The sequence below is a fragment of the Papilio xuthus genome, unplaced genomic scaffold, assembly GCF_000836235.2.
Source record: "Papilio xuthus unplaced genomic scaffold, Pxut_1.1 DF825017.1, whole genome shotgun sequence".
Lineage (NCBI taxonomy): Eukaryota > Metazoa > Arthropoda > Insecta > Lepidoptera > Papilionidae > Papilio > Papilio xuthus.
The window spans coordinates 5,122,875-5,144,121 of record NW_013533632.1 but is presented as its reverse complement, the minus strand read 5'-3'; the positions used below and the strand labels follow the sequence as shown (position 1 = coordinate 5,144,121).

The following is a 21,247-nucleotide window of genomic DNA, read 5'->3' as shown; positions in this document are numbered from 1 at the left end:
AAGAAGACATTTTAAAAAGAAGAAAAGATACAGCCTATTGTTGAGGTAAAGATCAATTTTACTATATCTTAAAGTTATCTTGTACGTTCGATAGAGTAATATATTTTATTAGTAAAACGCCTTATTTCAAAAGGATTATGTGTATATAAAAACAAGATGAAACAACGAACAATGTACCTAACTTTTACTACAACTATTCGAAGCGTTTAATATTTGTTAGACTACGTTTACTGGCTTAAAGTGTCGAGTTAATCAAATTATGGTATCATATTTGCACTTAATTTAGGTTATTTGGTAATACGAAAATCGCTGTCTATTTTAATGGGCTAGGTGAAGCCTTTTATCGGCTAATAACAGCCATTTATTCGATATCGTAGACTTAATAAAATTATACTCTAGATTTCATTTAATTTTGGCGATACGCAAACATGGGCACCACTATTATCTATTTGAAAAGAGGAAATGAGGTCCGTTTGCTTTGTTAGCTAATCTACATATTTATAGATTTTTTTCAACAAGGTAAATGTTTGAATGGTAACGGTGCTCAGGTTTTCGTACGGCCATTAATTATTAAGAGCCGATGGTTACCTGAAATTTGATCTATTGGTGAGTATAGCGGGGGTTCGTTCCCGCCTGCTTGTTGGTGCTCAAGAAGACGATGACACGACTGTCTCATGAGCGCTCCCACACTGATGAAAATATCATAATCAGAATACTAATTCTACAAACCTAAGAATCTTTGAATCAAAAAGAAATACTTGTAAACCTTTGTTTCCATAAGGCTAACTCTGAGTTATCTATTGATCAACTCTAAACAGCGAAATGTACCAAAATATCCGAAATAGCAACGATAATTGCTCTTAATGTAGTGACGTGACGTGAGAGGTCTGATGATGATATTAAGATTACATTCAAACCAGATTAAAAACAAGTCCTCCAAAAAGTGACTACTTAATGTAAAATACCGTTCACTTTGCCTAATGTACAAAATATGTTCAATACAACGCGGCGTTCATATTAATATAGCGACTTAATAATTCACCAATATAGATTTTCAGTATCCATTCCTCTGTGAAATGTTTAGCCGTAGACTAATACCTTTGTCAATGGACGAGCTATTCACAGTTTGCATTGCAATATTACATTGAGCTTATTTGATTAAACGCAGAAATGATATAGAATTCGGGAAATTCCGTAACAAACGTGAATTGAAATGTTGACTAAATGAAATATTTGTCCATTCTAGGAATATTCGTATTGCACCTTTTCATTGATTTGACTATTCGGATAGTCTATTAATACATTTCAGAGGAAATCTATATTGAATATTTTGAAGTAAAGCTGGAAAATCAAATATGTGCAATGAAATAAAACGTGTAGCTACGAAATATAAAACATTCCTCCCACCTTTGTTCTAGTTATTGTCATTTGAGTACAGGCGATGGCAGTTTCGACGACATTTTGTCTGTAACAAAGAAACAAAGAATTTGTATGATATTTAATTAAAGATATCAAGTGCTTAATTGCACTTTTAAGTATACACGACTTGGGTATAACTTAGCTAAGTAGCAATTCACTTTGTAAAAAGTTTAGCATACCGTATTATTACTATTTAATAATTTAATAGATGGACCATGAGCTATTGGTTGTCGGTAATTATTTTATGAATTATTAAATTATTTGCTACATGAAACTTTTGTCTCATATGCAAATTACTTTTAGAACAGTTGACATATTCTCATGACGTCTATCATTAAAGCGACCGTCCACGATACAACTCCCATGAATATGATTTTTTTATGCTATTCTTTACGGAATTATTTATTAGAACTAGCTGTAGCCCGCGACTCTTTGTGGCCGGTATGAATAATAAAAGTAATAAGTAGCTTATGTGTTCTTTCTGGCTATGTCATCTGTGCCAAATTTAATTAAAAACCGTTCAGCCGTTCTGGAGGTACCTTCAAACAAACATCTATCCACTCATCTAATTATTCGCATTTATAATAATAGTAAGATGTGGGTAATGTATGAAATTATTTGTGCATACAATTCCATAAATTTATTTCAACCGCTTAAACAACATAAACTACATCGATTCCGAGATCAGTAAATTAATGATTGCCATTGTGATGACCGATATTCGCTTTCTATAGCCGCTAGTTACTACAATTGAGAGCATGCTTGATGCTATCTCACAGTCGATTGTTCTCTGATTGAAGTTGTAAACAAAGGGGACGTTATCATGAACGTGAAGTGTTTGCATGTCAATTGTTTGATTCAAGCGCTAACGTTATCCAAGCTATGACTAATCGGACGCCTCCGTTTCCGCAGACCACTTTCAGTTTCATCGTTACAAACCGTCGGGAATCGTGTTACGGCCGGTTACATTACCTGTCCGAAAACACCCCGCAAATCCGATACGATTTAGCGCGCTCATTTCACTCGAAATCGAAAGTGATTTTGCAAATAGCTTTCTCGATTTGGATTTCAAATAATGATAGTACAATTTGATGCTTTAAGTTCTTTATCAAATAGTTTGGAAGTATTGTATATTTTTATTATATTATCCCGTAACCCAGAGGGGTAAGCTGAGACCACGGACCCCCAACTGACGCGTTACTAACATACCTCTCTCGCTACTTCCATACGCGTTTGTTTTGGGTACTCTTAATACCGCCCTTATCTTATATATAAAATTCTCGTGTCACAATTTTCGTTCACATACTCCTCCGAAACGGCTTGACCGATTCTCATGAAATTTTGTGAGCATATTGAGTAGGTCTGAGAATCGGCTACTATCTATTTTTAATCCCGCGCGGACGAAGTCGCTGGCGACAGCTAGTATCTTATATGTTTTTATTACCCGACTGACAAAGGGTAATTTTTCGCATTATGTAAGTTGTTTTATGTATGTGTGTTTGTATGTAGTCTCCAATGATGGTTTAGAACCTAAGCAACTGAAATTGTAAATACTACTTTTTTTAATTCTTCTATGTTAGTTAAATTAGTTTTGTGTACCACAATCACACAATATTTGGCATTAATAATTATACACAAATATCTGTAGTCGTGTAATTTCTAAGACTTCCTTAGCCTTTATAAAAATAACTAATAACAGTTTAATATAAACAAGAGAACAGATTTGATTTCTTTTATAGAGTATTTCTCTTTTATCCTTTTTTAATGTTGAAGTCCTATCTATTTTCGCGTCGAAGTCGTAAAATATGTAATATTTAATATCTGTTAACTAAAAGTACATATTTTTATATCATAAAGAACAAAGACGCCAATTAATTAAGCCAGTTGAAAATAAAAGAGCTTTAAAAGTTAATAACGATGTTATTCTCATAGAAGTTCGCTTCGCCTTTTAAATTAGTACTTGCAATGCTTTGCGTCCTCGCCCTAAATAAAAATGCAGGCACACAGCACTTAAAAGTTAGTAATGAAAAGTTATGTCGATCCGAGTTTTTGTTCGTTTATCTCTTTTTGTATAGAGGCGTATACTAATCTACTGGTGAATCGACTTAGAACTTTTATGGTTACTCTGAGAGAACACTTTGCACTGTTTTCAAATAGCCGACGGGAAAAAATTCATAACTATGTGTTTTTTTTGCATAAATTCTGTTGCTATAGCTATTTAATACATTTAGGTGTGTGGTAAATATAATGGTCCACAGAAGAGTTGAAATACGATGAAATGGTTCTACGGTTTTCTCCCAATTGTTCCTAAGGGAATACAGACGAAAGTCAACCGATCATTGCTTTTAAATTTTCTTTTTTTTTTAAAGTAAATTGAATTTAAGCTTTTTATAATATGCTTCTTCATTACGAATTCCTGCGGATTTATTTTTTATTCTTTTTAAATATTTATCACCGAAAAGTTAAAACAAAAATTGTTCATCGTTCCGAAAAATTGCTTTCTATAACTTAAAATAGAAAATATCCATGAATCCGGTCAAAAATATCTTATATTTAGCTTAAATATATTTTTACAACGTTAAATTGAAAAGATTAAATTAAAGTTAAATACTTCTTTCTTCTTCGTCGTTACAGTCTTGTCAGACTGGCCGTGGTCATCAAGTATCAGTGACCCGCTTTACAAATTAAATAAATTTAAAATTAAATAAATTTAATTTAATACTAAATGATTCCAAATGATCATAAAATATTTAAGAGAAAATATAACTGACCTGAAAATTCAGCAGTAAGATGTTCGGTATTTTCAAAAGAGTCGAGGCGCGGAGGAGATCAGAAGCGCGTGCCGCTAAGTTAATATTCGCGACGGAGCACAGCGGCGGCCCGCAGTTATCGCACAGGCACAGAAAGGAGACTGTTGGCTACGAGGAGTGATTCGTCAGGCTCCGGCCGGGCCGCGCATGCGCCCTGCCACCCAGCAATATCTCAAACATGTAACCGCTCTCTGCACTTGTTTGCAATATAATAGGAAATGGGATAGCTTTGAGAGAGGGTGGAGAGAAGACCGCTTGGAACCTGAATACCCATTAATGGTCGGAAATAGAATTCACATTGAGGTGCTTTCAAAGTGCGGCCGACTATGTTGATGCTCTATTGTTCTTGTTGAATCATGTTTTAGAGTATTATTAATTTATTCATTATACATATTATGTTCTTAGATGTGTACGACAGGTTTTAATTCACTAAGTAACAAAGTAATAGCAAGAAAACACTAGTAAATCGTAATATTTACGAAACCGAGCGTCGGTTGCTCAGTGGTCAAGCACTTGACTTGCAATCTGCAGGTCCTGGGTTCGGATCCCGCCATGTACCAATGTGTTTTTCGATTTCGGATTTACATATGTACATTTATCCGACGTTCTTACGGTGAAGAAAAACATCGTGATGCAACCTGCACGTATCTGAGAAGAAATTCAAAGATATGAGTGAAGTCAACCAACCCGCAATTGGCCAGCGTGGTTGACTATGGCCTAATCACCCTGAACTTAGGGTAGGCTGTAGGCCCCTCGGTGGGGACGTATAGTGAGCTGATGATAATGATGATGATGACAAAACCGAATATGTGTATCTTCCTTTTATTATAAGGAACCATGTTTTTATTTTGTTAAACGTATTAAAAACCGTATAAATACTGAATTATTTAACTACGAAACTTTAAAGTGTAGCTACTACATATAATTATTTACGGCGTGATGCAACAGATTTGTGGTATAAATTAATTTTATTAAATCGTTCGATATCAACCTCAATCTAGGTAATTGGAAATTAACAACAACGTTGCTACGATACATAATTTTGTTGAATATTTTCAACTAAAGAATGTAAGAAATAACTATTTAAATAATATTGCATTAACAGTTTATAAAAATATTGCCGGGTTTTCATAATAAAAGGATTCTTCATTTAAAAAAAACCCAACGTAAAATATTTCAAAAGTAAAGTATATCACTATTTTTTGTACATAAATATCGATGAATATCAACATCACTCAATAGTGAAGTTGATATTCTTGTCGAGCGGCCGCTGCAGAGATTTCAAAGGCTCGTTTATGTTAATTAAAACTTATGTAAAGCTCAGCATACGAAAAATGAGAAGCTTGAAACAAGATATGAAATATGCTTTAATTTATTTCAAAACTAACTTTACTACATGGAATATGATATTCGAAATCTTCTACAATGCCTAAAAAGAACTTAATAATCTGAAAATTGTGAATGACATTTGCTATTAATTTTGCATTTGGTTGAATTTAACGAATAACCATTTTGTAACTTCAATCGACACGTATTTTTTACATCACTCACGAGGTCGGTGTGATCGTGCTACGAGCTATGATCGAGGTCGTAGTAACGCTACGTACGGGCCTACGGCGTGCTACGAGCCGTAGCCTTCAATATTACTCTATATCGCATCGAGGTCTTTTATAATCGGTCCGTTTCCTTTTTAAGCTTACAAATATGATTTTTTTAGTGACTGCAAATTTAATATAAAGGTATTGCCTATATTATTATATTTAATGTTTTTAATTATAATTAAAAACATTAAATATAATAATAATAAAAAATTTAATTAAATCTTGTGTTGAAAATACCTATACAAATAGATATAGTCAGTCGGAGGCCACTTCTGTTCGATTATTCATGAACAGATAGTTAAGAGTTACGGCTCCTAAGTAGTGCATGAATCCATTAGTAATGCAAACTCTATGGTACTTTCTTACATAACAGTGAGCGCAGTTGAATTCAAAGCCAATCAAAGTGAATAATGCAATCTGAAAGAGGTCTATCGTGAATAATCATTTTTTAAAGTACAAAGATCGCGAGGTGGGTAATGTAATCCGCTTTTGTATATCATGTTGCATTTCAAGTTTATTTGCCAACTAACAATTCTGAATCCACCCAGAGGCACTTACTTTGATTACGCTGAAAATAGAATAAAAATTGTTGCTTTTATTTAAACTGATGTACAAAAACTGTGAATTTTACAATTTAGATTAAATGCCTCGAAGCGCATCCAATCCCATTTCTAAAAATAAAAATACACAAAGTAAACTATTATTGGACATCGGAACGCGAATATTTTTTCAAAGTTTTGAGTGGATTAACTATTTTATAAAAGCTTTTAGATTGACTAAAAATATTTTGTTTGATTTTAGTATTTGCGACAAAAACTGAATCCAGTTTTAAATGATTCCTATTATTTATGCACAGATTTTATAAAAAAAATATTTATTAGTTCTATACAATTTGTGTTATGAAGGTGATTACTAATGAAAATTACTTCAATCCGATTACACAGGTATAATATTTAACGAGTGTCTTCTTACATTCATTCCACAAAACATTCTCTGCTTTGCCTCAAAGAAATAGTCGTATCAAAGTAATTTTTCGAAGAAATATTTGCAGCATGTGGCATAGATTCTAAGAAATGTTTACTAAAGGAAGGCGGTATTACTGGAAACTTCCGCCTTTGAATTATACTGGGATATAATAAATTGAGAGAACTATTCAAAGATACTACTGGAGCACTAGTAAAACCATACTAAGAATTTAAGAGATTAATAAAATAACTTTTAATTAACTAATTCTCTTTTAATTTAAATCAACGCTAACCGATAAGTAAATTTGCACTGGGTTTAACGTATCGTCCATATTGCACTCGGCTAAAACCATTTTCACCTTTGAAGCACGTTCCGATTTCGCCGAAAAAGTGAATGCAAATATTGCTTGAATTTTTTTTTCTTTTTATCAAACGTGTTCACCTATGAAACGTGCTCAGCAATGCGAACAGAAGGTGGTTTTTTAACTACGGAAAGAAAAAAATACCTTGAATATTTCAAACTTAATGATGTTCAATTCATATTCATTTTTTGTGCATGGATTAAAGGTTTTGAAATAATTTCCATGTAATAGTACTATAATCTTATTTTCTGTTATAAGTAATATTTAACTCTACGCGTTTTTTTTTCAAAAATGTGTTGGAAACAAAATTATGTCCTAAAATTCTAAAAAATCATAAAAAAAATTAACCGTGCGACAAAAAACTTACTGCAGAAATTCCGGGCAAAAAACCTTCATATTTATCAAGTAATTTCTCAAAGGTAGATTTTGTTGCATTTTTGTTACATTTTGTTATCATTTGCAGCAAATCGTTATTCAGAGAAAACGCTTTTCCCCGAAAGCCTTTCAAACATAATTGAAGTAGTTAACTGAGGCGCTCGTACCGTAATAGCTCTTCTATAGCTGAATTGATCATTGAAGTTAAGCTGTATTGAACGGACGGCCTTTGGAGTTCAATTTAATAGAATTTCTCGATGGAACAAATATAACTATATATTTTACTGATATTAAATTTAAAAAATCAATAACCTCGACTGAATAACTATATTGCAGAGAAGAAAATTACGAGTAAATTGATATCCCACGTCGCTATTTTTAAAAGCGGCCAAGTATTTCAATTAGAGGTGCGACGCATTTACCATGGGAGTGTCGAAGTTTGATTTTGTGGTTATCGGGAATTTCTTAATCATCAGTACTGTAACAAACATTATTAGATCTAAGTTGGCCATCAAAACAAAGGACTATAGTTCTACAATCGCAATATCTCCCAAACTATTATAATTAAGAGTTTTGAAATAAAAAACCATTTATTGAGAATTTTAATCGGTTTTCTTTTAAACATTTTATATTATCTTTTCAGTTTTTTTAATTTTTAATATCTTTATTTAGAGAAAAAAACAAGTAGTAGTAGTCGTTTTAACCATATTTATGAAACTATTTAACAGCGTTTAAAAGTATATTTTGTCGACGTCGGCGAGATCGCAAGTGGACGGTGGCACGCTGCACCCGAGAATAATAGAAAATTTCACCAAAAAAAAAATTATGTTTTCATCCCGCTCCATCGACGACGTCGAGGCCGGCGTGGAACGGATACCGCGGCGGATGAAAACTTTAAGTATGGTAGCTTAGATGTTGGGATGTTGAAACTGTAATAATTTTGTTAAGTTTTGATGGAAAGTATGTAATACATGTACATACATACGCTGACACCGCCACGTACTATAACATGGTATGTATTATACTACATAATAAATCTATTCTCCCAAGTTTGTTGCAAATGTTCGATTCGTTAAACGTACCCGCTGCGAAAAAGGTTTTATCAACTATCATTGACGGTTGAATATTTTTTCTGTATTTTGAAGATAGAGTAAAATTGAGTGCAGTGCAATATTGCAAAATCAAAGTACTTAGTACACAACATGCTACAAAGGGAAGTGCCCTTTCACAGCTTCAGTAACTTGTTCAAAGCGGATGTGTGGCGGCGCATTTATTTGTATTTGAACAGGGGCTGCGCTGTCTCTTTGAAATACAAACTACTATTTTAACAAGCCTAACAATTAAATGGTCGATTTATACCATGTTATTTGTTACTTTATTTTACGCTATTTCCATTGATTATTTTAGACTTTGTTATCTATATGTATATTAAAAATAGCTGTTCGTTAGGCTAGCTAAAACTCGAAAACGGCTGAACGGATTTATCTTATCTTGGTCTTGAAATGTTCATGAAGGTTTGGGGAAGGTTTGAAGACGAGAAAAATTCGAATAATTGGCGGGAAAACCCTAAAAAACGCCCTTTTCTCCTTCCCATATAAAGTAAATCGATTGGGGCAGTACGAAGTCTGCCGGGTCAGCTGAATGAGAATAAAAATTTGACAATGATTACTTTTTACATCACTCTATCTACGTTTGACATTGAACAACAAAGGGACAAGAACGCTCGTTTCTTGAAGAAATCAATAGTAACGTGTCCAGTCGGTTTGGAAAAGCCCGTGATGACAAATCATATCACAGCGGCGTTAAATCGCGAATTTCGAAATCTGTCCTTTTAACTCATTCATTTCCAACGACTTGCTAATTTTAATACGAGAAAATAGTTTTGTCGTAGAACGTGTTAAGTTATAAGACAGGCTTTGTTCCAGACAAGTCTTAAGAAAGCTAGATATCGTCGAGTTTGACGTATCTACTCAAAGGCAAAGGGTGAAATTGATCAATAAGACTATTGTTGTCAAAGATTCAACGAATCGAATGCGATGATTGAGTCTGAACTTCAGTCGTCTCATATAGTTTAAAGCAATATATCGGCAAGAATTTAATATTGCTTTGCACGAGTAAATTCAGCTCTTTGGTGTCCAATATGACTTTATGTTCCATGTATATATCTTAATATAGTGTAAGCATCATAGATTTAGTCCCATCAAACAAAACTAAGCTGTTAAATATTTACTACGAATACTGAATAAATAAATATTATTTGAAACTTATTACTTAAAATGATTAAGCAGAGCAAACATTTTCAGCATCGCAACTCTCTACATCGTTGGCCTGTTTGTGTTTGTTCACTCTGTACTTTAAACATTACCGTAACTCCCAATGGATTTTGTTGACGGTCAAATTTGACTGCAACGAGGAGTTTACAGTTTTATGCAAACAGCTTTACATATACAGGAAATTTGTTAGCACACACACACACATCTCATCCTATGTTCCCGTAGTGGGATAGAGGACGTCTACAGTGCGCTGCAAATTTGTAAGCCATTAGTCTTAATTAAATTCTATTTTCAGCTTAATTTTAAAGCTGTTTGAATAACGTTAGTTGACTTTATTCATACTACTAAATGCGCATCAGTATTCTACGAAGTGAGCTCATTATGAAGGATATGAAAATTCATATTCATTGCTTATAAAGGATTTTACGCAAAACTATTTCAAAATAAATTTAATTTTGAACTGGATAATGAAGGAAAATTGTTAAGTAAGAAATCTTTACGAGTTCACAAACGCAACTTGGATTAGTGAACTCGTAAAGAACTTGTTTGCTGCACTCTTTTAAATTAGTATAAAAACAGAAAGGAAAGTCTTGTCCCTGATGAACTTAGTTCTAATATATTGTTCCTCGAAAGATGTGAAGTCAAAGAAAAACACATAGATTTGTAATTGAAGTGGTAGAAATAGATATAAAGTTTTGTTGAAAAGTTAATGGATACTAATAATTATTTGAGTTATGTAAAGAAAAGACAATCTCTTTACTTCTATGTTATTATAATATTTATATATGAATTTGCTTTTCTCAGTTTGTTCAGTTTAAAGGATATTATGTAAATGTAAATCATGTTTTATATTTATAGATTGTTGAGAATAAAAATTTACTGAAACGTTTACACGTCCTTTTTTTAAGAAATGAAATAGTCATTATGTTAATTCAAATGTTCTATTTTAACCTTTGTAAATTAAATTAGTTAATGATTTAATTTTTCTAGGAGTCTGTTAATTAACGAATACTTAGAAATAAACGTATTGATACATATATATATATTATTATACAGGAACGGTCTTTATATGTTGAAACTAAATCATAGGAATATTAATTTATTCAAACGAAGTTTACTATGAAAAATAAAATTGCAAATAAAAAGCACACATTTTGTAAAGAGTTTTTACGAAGTTTAGCAAAATGTATTAAAACAAAATGGCAAGGTGACCTTTAGCTATTTATAAGTATCATCAACCTTTTGTAAGTATTCTCATGAAATACGTTATATATCTTTGATGGAACTTAAGCTTCTCCTTTGAACTGAAACACACCGCTCTCAGCAGCAAGATAATCCGCTTTAAAATAAGTGGAAAATAGTCTAGGCTTTTCTTTGAAGTTCCTCTCAAAAGATTCAGATGTTTTGCAGCGAATAAACTTCCAAACATACTTACTGTCTGAGAATACATAAATAAAATTATCTTATAAATTTTTTAAGTCTTGTTATTTTTTAAGCGTAGACTAAGATTAAAGAAAACAAATTTTTCAACGTCTAGACCAGGGATGACGAACCCATAATACATGTGTCATTAATGGCACACAATATTTTGGACGCGTCACTGATTACTAACTTTATTTTGTACCATGAAAAAAGGGTAAAGTAGAGCGAATGTTACAGAATCCAGGTCCCAAACTACACGTCAAACGAGCCCTAACCCGATGACCTCATCGGGTCTTAACATCTTCGCACGAATTGGCCATGCTCGCCCGGTGAAATTCCACGACCACACAGAAGACAGGCGTGTGTCTGATGAGTGTGCGTCCCGGAGGCCTAATTTAGTCCTCTTTCCCTCCCTACACTTTTTCTTATAAGGATGGGAAGTGGAAGTGGACTTTCCGGATGAGAGGATGCATGGAAATGTTTTCTTGCTGTGCATCCTCTCCTCTGTCGATTAAAGGTAGGCAACGAATATGCAATTGCGTATGTCTATGGGCAACGGTCACTTCGCTATTTCAGCGATTTCATGTGGTCGCTCGCTCGTTTGCCACCTTATGATATAAAAAAAAACCATGTCACGATATTAATATATTTTCACACGATTTACACATGTATGAACATGTATGAATTTCAGCCCAATCAGTGACAGAAGTTCAAAAAGTGGCAAGATTTTACGACAAACATCGGGATACGTGACACTAAATAAACGAAATAAATAATATTCAAACAATACATATTAAGCTAATACAAAAGAAATAAAGGTACTCTCCTTGGAAACAACTATAATGAAATCAACTCAATAAAGAGATTCAGCAAATATGGTTTATTTACAAGAAAATGTTCACGAAAAAATATTACTACCCTCCCTCCCCATTTTTTATTAATCTTTTATGTCTGTAGCAACGAAGACATGGCCTACTTAAATATAATTAACATCTTAACAATGAGGTTGGATCTTGGATGGAAGATCTTAGGAGATTTAATATGGTTACAACATAACTCCGCACAGGGTATCTATTTGAAGATCGGATTACCTTTGTTTGAGAGTGGAAACTATAAAGGCTTTGAGGTTATATCTATCTAACATGAAATATGATTCGATGAATTCATGTAACTATCAAAAGCGCCACAAATTGTTGTCTGAAATTTGTTACGTCAAGGTATTGTAGATATTTCATAAACGAAATATTTTATTAAAGTACAGTAAAAGCTTTAAAGGATATAGGAAGGAATAAAAACATTTTAGTCGCGAATATAGAAATTGGGTCGCATTTTTTTTAAATCCGCGAATAGTGAAAACAGGAAAGGAGCTTTTACTGTATTACATGTCGCCCGCGACTTTGTCCGCGCGGTATTAAATAAAAACTCGATTAGTAACCTATGTGTTCTTCCAGACTATGTTGTACATCTTTGCTAAATTTCAGCTAGATCCACGGCGTCGTTCTGGAGATATCATCAAACAAACATCTATCCATCCATACATCGATCCATCTAAACATTCGCATTTATAATATTAGTAAGATTTTAATTGTTATATTTTATTGAGAATCTTTCCCTCTCTGATAACAATCGTGTTTTAATATAAATATTAATTTGATCTTCTGAAAGAATGTTCTAACACATATCCTGGCCCTGTACTTTTACTGACATGGTGTTTTTTTCATACAGATGTATTGATAATTAATCCGACGTTAAATCGTTCATCTCTGTTGGGACTATAGTAGTGGCCAGTTCTCAACCGTGGAAAAATATGTAATTAAGTAGGTGGTTGGTTAACACCAGTAGCATTGATACCAGTAAAATTGTTGTTAATTTATAATTTGGAAACATCGTTACCATTCAAATGTTAAAAGTATCCTTTATTTAATTTAAATAGACTTTCACATCAGAAAATATTTTAAAGAGTTAACTAATTGTTAAATTAAGCGAACTCACGAAAAAGTTTTCTCACTTCTAAATCCTTTCTAATCCTCACTCATCCACTATTAAAAATAAATATCATAAATTCAGATAAAGTTAAACTTATTAGTATAATTCTCCACGTAAGCTAGACACTTCAAAATAGACTCGATAAATGGTCAGTTGTGTGAAAGAGCTTTTTAGTCGTGTAATTTAACAGGTAACATTTACGTGAATAGAGAACACGCATCAATAAATAGTACTCGTTCAGTAAACTTGCCGTAAATTGAGCTTGCAATTTATACGTCACAAATTACACAGTATATACGAGTACCTGATACCTAGTCAAAGCGACGGTGGAGTTCTACGAAACACAGTGTATAAAGGCTACCTCGTACAAATAAAAAATGACTTTTCGATACTGAAATTTAAAAAATGTAACTTTTTTGCCTGAATGGGATGTGAATTGAGGTAAAGTGCTTTCCGAAACTATGTATATGCTATTGAGCCTTTATGCCTAAGTTAATATTATTATCGTAGACAAGCTGCCGTCCGTGCGTTATTGAAAAACACATAATTTTTCACCTATGTGTTCTTCCAAACTACGTTCTACGTCTATGCCAAGTTTCAGGGAGATCCATTTAGCCGTTTAAATAGGAAAAAGAAAAGGGCTGTTTTTGGGTTTTCCCGCCAATTATTCGACTTTTTCTCACCTTTTAAACCTTCCCTAGACTTCCACGAACATTCCAAGACCAAGATGAGATAAATCCGTTCAATCGTTCTCGAGTTTTAGTGAGACTGGCAAACTGCAATTGATTTTTATATGTCTAGATAAAATACGATAAGATATGAGAAGAAGAAGATATCATTCACAAATTGTAAGTCACGCGTTTGAATTTTATTGAAAACTGTAGGTAATAAATTTTTCCGCCGTATACTTAAAACAGTCTTATGGTGATAAATACTACGCTTTTTTATCTATAACTGTATTTATTGTAAATTAATTACATTTATTAGTTTATCATAATTATAGTTCGATCATTTTTCTTGCGTTCTACAAATAACATTGTCTTATTTGAAGAGGCAGAAATTTTTACATAATTAAGGTACGATACAAACTATTAAGTCGATTGATCCCAGATAAAAATAATCACAGTGAGCGAAGTTATATTTACGGCAACTCCACAGACATTGTAATCTATGAAATGAATGAATGGTCTATACTTATTTTTAATACTATGACTCTATTTTAGGTAGGCATTGAAAATGAGAGAGTGATTAATTCCGTTGCGGCGAATCAAAATAAACAACATCGTATTTCCACAGAGTAGCGGGTAAACGAACTTCGATAGGAACGTTGAATCGACCTAGACCCGACATATTTCTGTCACTAGCCATTCTCGTAAGTTCACGTTAATCAGACAAAAACTACACGTCTCACGTAATATTACTATTTTCTGCGTATTGTTCCGGTTTTGCTATTAACTTTACCCGATAAAGTTTATGCATAGCACAGCATTGTCAACTTAAAAATTGGTCGAAAATTATACATATACGTATAACAGACATAAAATTATATATATATATAATCAATTTAGTAACACTCAAAATCGTTAATTTGATATATAATTTTATATCATTCAATAATTGGAATGATAAAATTTGATAGATTAATTTTCTGAAAATGTAGCCGTATTGAAATAGATTTATATTGAAATTTAAAATGAAATAATTGGAATTGAATATTTATAAAGCAGACGAAAATATTATGAAGTATATCAATAAAATATGAATTTGTATTTGCATGAACGGTGTTCCGTCGAGCGGAGGAATTGAATCGATCCAAGGCAGCCGGCCGCACCCCTGTTGTCGTTACACCTAGTTGCCGCACTACGGAGTCTATCTCGCGGGCTTTTCTCACGATAACTACTGCTATTCAGCATCATTGAAAGGAAGTTTATTGAATACAACGCTAGATTTGTTCAATTTGTTTTGCCGTCGACTGAACAGATTACGCATTTCCGTTGATTGGACATTATAGATATGATTTGCAAATAAAATTTGTACATTGTTGTGAAGATAATTCTGAGTAACGAAAGTTGTAAATATGTTTTTAGTTTAAGCTATACCATCACAAAAACTATGTTTCAATAACGACTATAAATGGTAATTAAAAAAAATATCTTTCAGCTCATTGTTCATTAATTTGTATTTTTTTTAATCATCATTAAGACAATTGTTACGAATTCTTTAAGAGTTGCATTACGGCTTTATCTTGATCTCGATTTTAAATTATCTTGATTCCTTGGTATAAAATATATGTATAAAAAGATCTGTGATTATGTAAGCTTCATGAACCAACCTTTTGGATAGAAGTATTATATTTTTTTGTTAGAATGAAAGTAGCGAACTTGTAAATAATGTACAGGAATTCGCTTGTTCACAACTATAGAGCTGAGCTACTCGTAATTCCAAAAAATATGTAGTGTGGAAAAATATAGTTTTTTCTTACTTTCACACGGTTTAGTAATAAAATTCTTGATACCATGAACATTATGTAATACTAGCTGTCGCCCGCGACTCCGTCCGCGTGTTTGTCTAAAAAAAATAAAAAATTAGGGGGCCGATTCTCAGACCAACTCAATATGCTCACAAAATTTCATGAGAATCGGTCAAGCCGTTTCGGAGGAGTATGGGAACGAAAATTGAGACACGAGAATTTTATATGTAAGACTAGCTGTCGCCCGCGACACCGTCCGCGCGGGATTAAAAATAGATGTTGGCCGATTCTCAGACCTACTCAATATGCCCACAAAATTTCATAAGAATCAGTCAAGCCGTTTCGGAGGAGTATGGGAACGAAAATTGTGACACGAAAATTTTATATATAAGATATACCTGTACGGTTGTACTCTATATTATATCTTACTTATTATGAATGCGAATGTTTGGATGTACTGATGGATGGATATTTGTTAGACATAGTCTGGAAGAACACATAGGCAACTAATTAAGTTTTTTAAATTCCCCGAGGGCGACAGCTAATAGTATATAATATTCGAAATGCACGAATCATTTAATGAAGGTATATTAAATACTCAGAAAAACAGGGATAATATATAATAGAGTTTCGGCAATGGAAAACCGCTGTTTTACATACGCTACGAAACATTGTCTCATTATTTCATTAATGAATTTAAGTGTAACTTGTTAAAATTGACTTTGTTTATTTACACGTTATAATGTTAATTAATATTCGCTTGAATGTCGCTTTTAATTTATGTATACCTAATTAAAATGACTCAATTGTAATGTTTCAGTTTGTATGAGCAAAAGGATTTTTATATAATTCGAAAAATAATTCGATGTGGTATCGATTTTAGGCTACAGTCTCCGAATAGTGTCATCCTCGTCTAACGTGTATATATACGGTGCATTACAAAAATGGCTATTGACTGATTTCCATTTTTACTTAATTACTAGCTGTCGCCCGCGACTCCGTCCGAGCGGCATTATAACTTAGTTTGTACCCTATGTGACTTCTTCCAGACTGTGTTCTACATCTATCCCGAATTTCCGAGAGATTCATAGAGAAACCTACAAACAAACATCCATCCATACAAATATTCGGATTTTATAATATAATAAGATTTTACAGCTGTTTAATAATATCCATTAATTATTATAAGCGAATTTGAACATGAGAAAGGTGAACTCTTTTTTTGAATTGGTTTTATCTATCCCATCTAGACATTTTTGGTCAAATCAATATTTAAAATAATTGTGGACAATTTGATCTGTAAACCTTAGTTCAGATGTCAATATATATTTTTTTTAATTAAATATCCTTTTTAAAAATTACTAATTATTTCAATAAAACATGAAACACTTTAAACTTATGTTGTAAAGTTATTGGAGCATTTTTAATTAACATACTTGTACTAATGGATCATGAGTGATTAACCATACGTATTACACGTTTGCCGTTTGAATGACTTGATCAATTGAGTTATGACGGGTATTATTAACTCAACCGACTGCACTCAGTTAGAAGATGAACTTAATTAGAGTTTCGATGCGTCTAATCTAGGGATTTGAGAAATCGAGCAAATCTTACTGAGCCATTTAATAATTTGATATATATTTATTTATCACATTTATTGCAAGATACTAAATTATTAGATACTATATTAGTTAGTTTATTATTCACTAGTTGTCGCCCGCGATTCCGTCTGCCGGGGATTTAAAAAATAAACTGTTCATCCAGACTATATTCTATATCCATGCCATATTTCATCAAGATTTGTTAAGCTGTTCTGGAGATACTTTCAAACAAACATCCATCCATTCATCTATCCATCTAAACATGCGCATTTATAGTATTAGTAAGATTGGCAAAAAAGTCGTCTACCGCAGATCCCTTTAGTACACACTCATAAAAACAATTTCATCATTATTATATAGTATGTTTGTATTTTTTAAAAATATGACATATAAAACTTTTACTTTATTAATATGAATAAAAAAAACTAACTTTTGTAAGTGATCGCTAACGTTTTTTTGATGTCTGTACGTTGCTTATAGTATTAACAGTCGATAAGTAGTCGCGTAGCAACCAGGCACTTTGTGAAAAAGACGTCTAGACGTTTATACTTTATGTAGGCGTGACTACATTTAATATTAAATATCAAGTACTAAATTTTTAACAAGCCTGGGCCTTAATATAATTGACATATTCTTTAAAAAATATTTTACTAGTCAATATCTCCGTCTGCGCTGAATTAAAAATAAACTTAATTAGTAGTTTATGTGTTCTTTCAGACTATGTTCTACATCTGAAAAATTTCTTAAAGATCCGTTGAGCCGTTAAAAACATACCTACAATTATCCATCCATCCATTTAAACATTTGCATTTAAAATATTAGTGAGATGTCGAATTATAAATTAACGTCAAACACGAGCCGTGTATTGAAAGCGTAACCAAAGTATTATGTTTTCGGATATTCAGATGAACAGCGCTGCGAGTGAAATCAATATAGTAGTAGTGAACAGACAAAGGGCGTGGAGTCCGGTTAAGCTTCGTTAAGCGCTCGAAGGACCATCGTATCGGCGGTACAAATGTATTGTTACATGATACACAACATCCTACTGGTAATACATCCAACTACTGAATATTTACTATCAATATCACCGACTGCCATCTAAATGGAATGTTGCATTAGGCAATAGTTATTAGATTTCATTAATTATTAAATAGTTACAAATTACAAATATGTATTTTATAATAATAAAGTTTATTTAAAGATAAAAATGTTCGTACTATATCTCTGAGTTTCATTAGCATGGAATTACTTTGAAAGAATAACTTATATCTTATCAAAATTTATGTGACAGAAATTTATTTTAAATCAAAGCAATAACTCAGTTGCAGTGTCCGATTCCCACGCCGTAGTAATTCGTATACATATTTAGATATTACTCTAATGTTACATTATAAAAAGAAAATATTTGTATTTAAGTAACAGAAATAACTCAAAAACTAAACCGATTTTAAAATTCTTGTGCCATTATAATGCTGCGTTATCACTAAGTAACACAGGCTATACTTATAGTTAGATTTCATTTTATATCTCGCAGACAAAGTCAGAGATTAAACTAGTTAAAATATAAATACGAGACGTGAGTAAACAAGCGTAAAGACCTTCATTAAATGAAGGAATAGTTATGTTCCAGACTGTTTGTGTAAATTTGTGTAAATTGAAGACAAACAATTCAGAATAATACATGAGAATGTACACGGGTAAAGGTAAACTACTTTAAATAAACAAAAATAGAGATACTTGTATATTAAGGATGAAGAATAATGAACGGATATTTCATGCTGATTCAATAACTAATTGGCAATTTGATAGTCTGTTTTACACAAAGGTTTTCTTGTTGTATGAAGAGTCCGAGGTGTAAAATGAGCGCAAAGACTTTTCTTTGCGATCATTTTACAACAAGACTTCAAAAAAAAAAAGAAAAAAACCTTATAAAGTTTCAAAGGTTGCTTTATTAGTGCTATAGATAGAGAATAGCAATCATAGAGCTTTTAGATGCGATCATGTTGCGAGGACGCGACGGCTTGAAGTTAAGTAATAGGAGTAATAAAAGGTTACGTAGGAGCGTAATAAGCTCAGTATTAAATTACAGACGACGATCTTGAGAAACGTGGAGAACATTTTGAAATTTATTTTATGTACCTACTATAAAATACCGAGTAAAACTAGTAAGTAGGTACGTAAGTGGTAGCAAATTGGTTTGTCGTAGACTATGATCTATACTAATATTATAAAAAGAAAAGATTTCGTTGTTTGTTTGCATTGCACTTCGAAACTGCTGAAGCGATTTGAAGGCTTTTCGCTGTTGAGAAGCTTCACTATCCCCAGGCGAAATAGGCTTTATTACATTTTTAATACCGCGCAGACGAAGTCGCGGGCAACTGATAGTCGTAATTAAAATGTAACTAAGTAATTAGTGGTTTTAAGAGATGACTTATTTTCCATGACAGGAGAGATTGCCTCTAGTCAACATCAAGAAAGAATCTATCGAGTTGTAAATCTTTATGTATATTTGAGTAAAACAGAGAGAAGGGGATGGGGCATCTAGAAACATAATATTCAGATGAAACGGAGAAATAAATACGATAATAATTATGATATTCTATAATTCACTAATTGGACCGGCCCAATTATGTTCCTGTTTTCTCGATCCCATTGTCTGCTCATTGTGTACCGAAATAATAAAAAAGATAACGTACTATTTTTATTGTACAATAGGTACTTATTATCCACACGATTGTCGATGAAACGATACGAACATTGTTGAAAAGAAAAATTCAACTCGAACCGCAAAAAAATATGAGAAAGTTACAAGTACCATTTCGTTAGTTGCATGTCAATATCATACGATGTATTCGTAAACATATACCCGTGTACCTTTTCCTGTTTCGTCGTCGACGTTCGCTCGTTCAGTTGTGCTCTTCAATAGAGGACGTTTTGCAACTTGCACTGATACCCGGTTTCTGAAGTCTCCATTTATTTTTTCATTTAGTGTTTCAATAGTGTTATCTGAAAGATTGACTTTCGTAGTGTTTTAGAGTATTAATCCAATCTTTTTCAACTCTAAGCAATTGATTTTTAAGTTATGACGTCATCATCAACCTGCTCTTATCCCTACGGATGAATCTACCCCCTACTTTCAAGTTATGACCTACTCGCAGTACTTGCTTACTATTTAAATTGATACATCCTAATAAATAGATAATTTAGGATAAACACAAGGTTTAATTTAAATTTCTTTTCTCTCTGTTCTCGTGCGTCGTGGTTCTTGGAACCATGGACCTAATATTAGCAAATAAAAGTTCATGTCATCATATGTTTATTTTTTTGGAATTTCTATAATATGAAAATGGCAACATTCTCCTTCTCAGCTGCCACTCCCTCGAGATGGCATTGTTAGTTCTCACTTTTTCCAACTGCCGCAAGATTCTTGTATAAAAATATGCATATACATAATATTACACATATAACTAATTTTTACAATTTAACGGCAAAAATTAGTCGAAACGAATTTTGCATGCACAAAGTTGTCGAACCACAAACACTATCGAATGGATAAAAACTTCAGAAACCGGACATCAGCGCTTGCATTGCCGCCGCAATAAATTTATTTTCACAAATTTTGCGGCGAGCCTCGTCGGCTCGTTCCTTTACAGTGACGGTAATGCACTAATTTTGCGGCTACCCAACCATATCATGTAACAATTACTCTCAACACTTTAAAACCACGATATTTTGATATAATTTTGATCATTTAATTTAATAATTAAATTGTAACTACCTTTTAATTATATTAATTGAACTGAAAATATGGACATAAATGAATGGACATCAGCTTATACGTTTACCATTATCTGCTGTTACTTGGAAAATTACAAACATGTTACGAGGAAATATCAATTAATATTGTTCAACGAACTATATAGCGCTAGTAAGTTTATTAATATTTCACATACCATTTAA

The 21,247-nt window shown here is 32.6% G+C and overlaps 1 protein-coding gene across 1 annotated transcript in view; it reads right to left on the bottom strand.

Moving 5' to 3' along the window:
- Positions 1 to 21,247, bottom strand: part of LOC106126145 (Glucose transporter 1) — a 51,327-nt gene that overhangs the window by 16,929 nt on the left and 13,151 nt on the right. The window contains exons 2-3 of the mRNA XM_013323625.1: positions 1,408 to 1,465; positions 589 to 689 (exon numbers count right to left, since the gene is read on the bottom strand). Coding sequence (XP_013179079.1) covers positions 589 to 676 — 88 coding nt within the window. The 5' untranslated portion in view covers positions 677 to 689; positions 1,408 to 1,465. The remainder of the gene's footprint in view (positions 1 to 588; positions 690 to 1,407; positions 1,466 to 21,247) is intronic.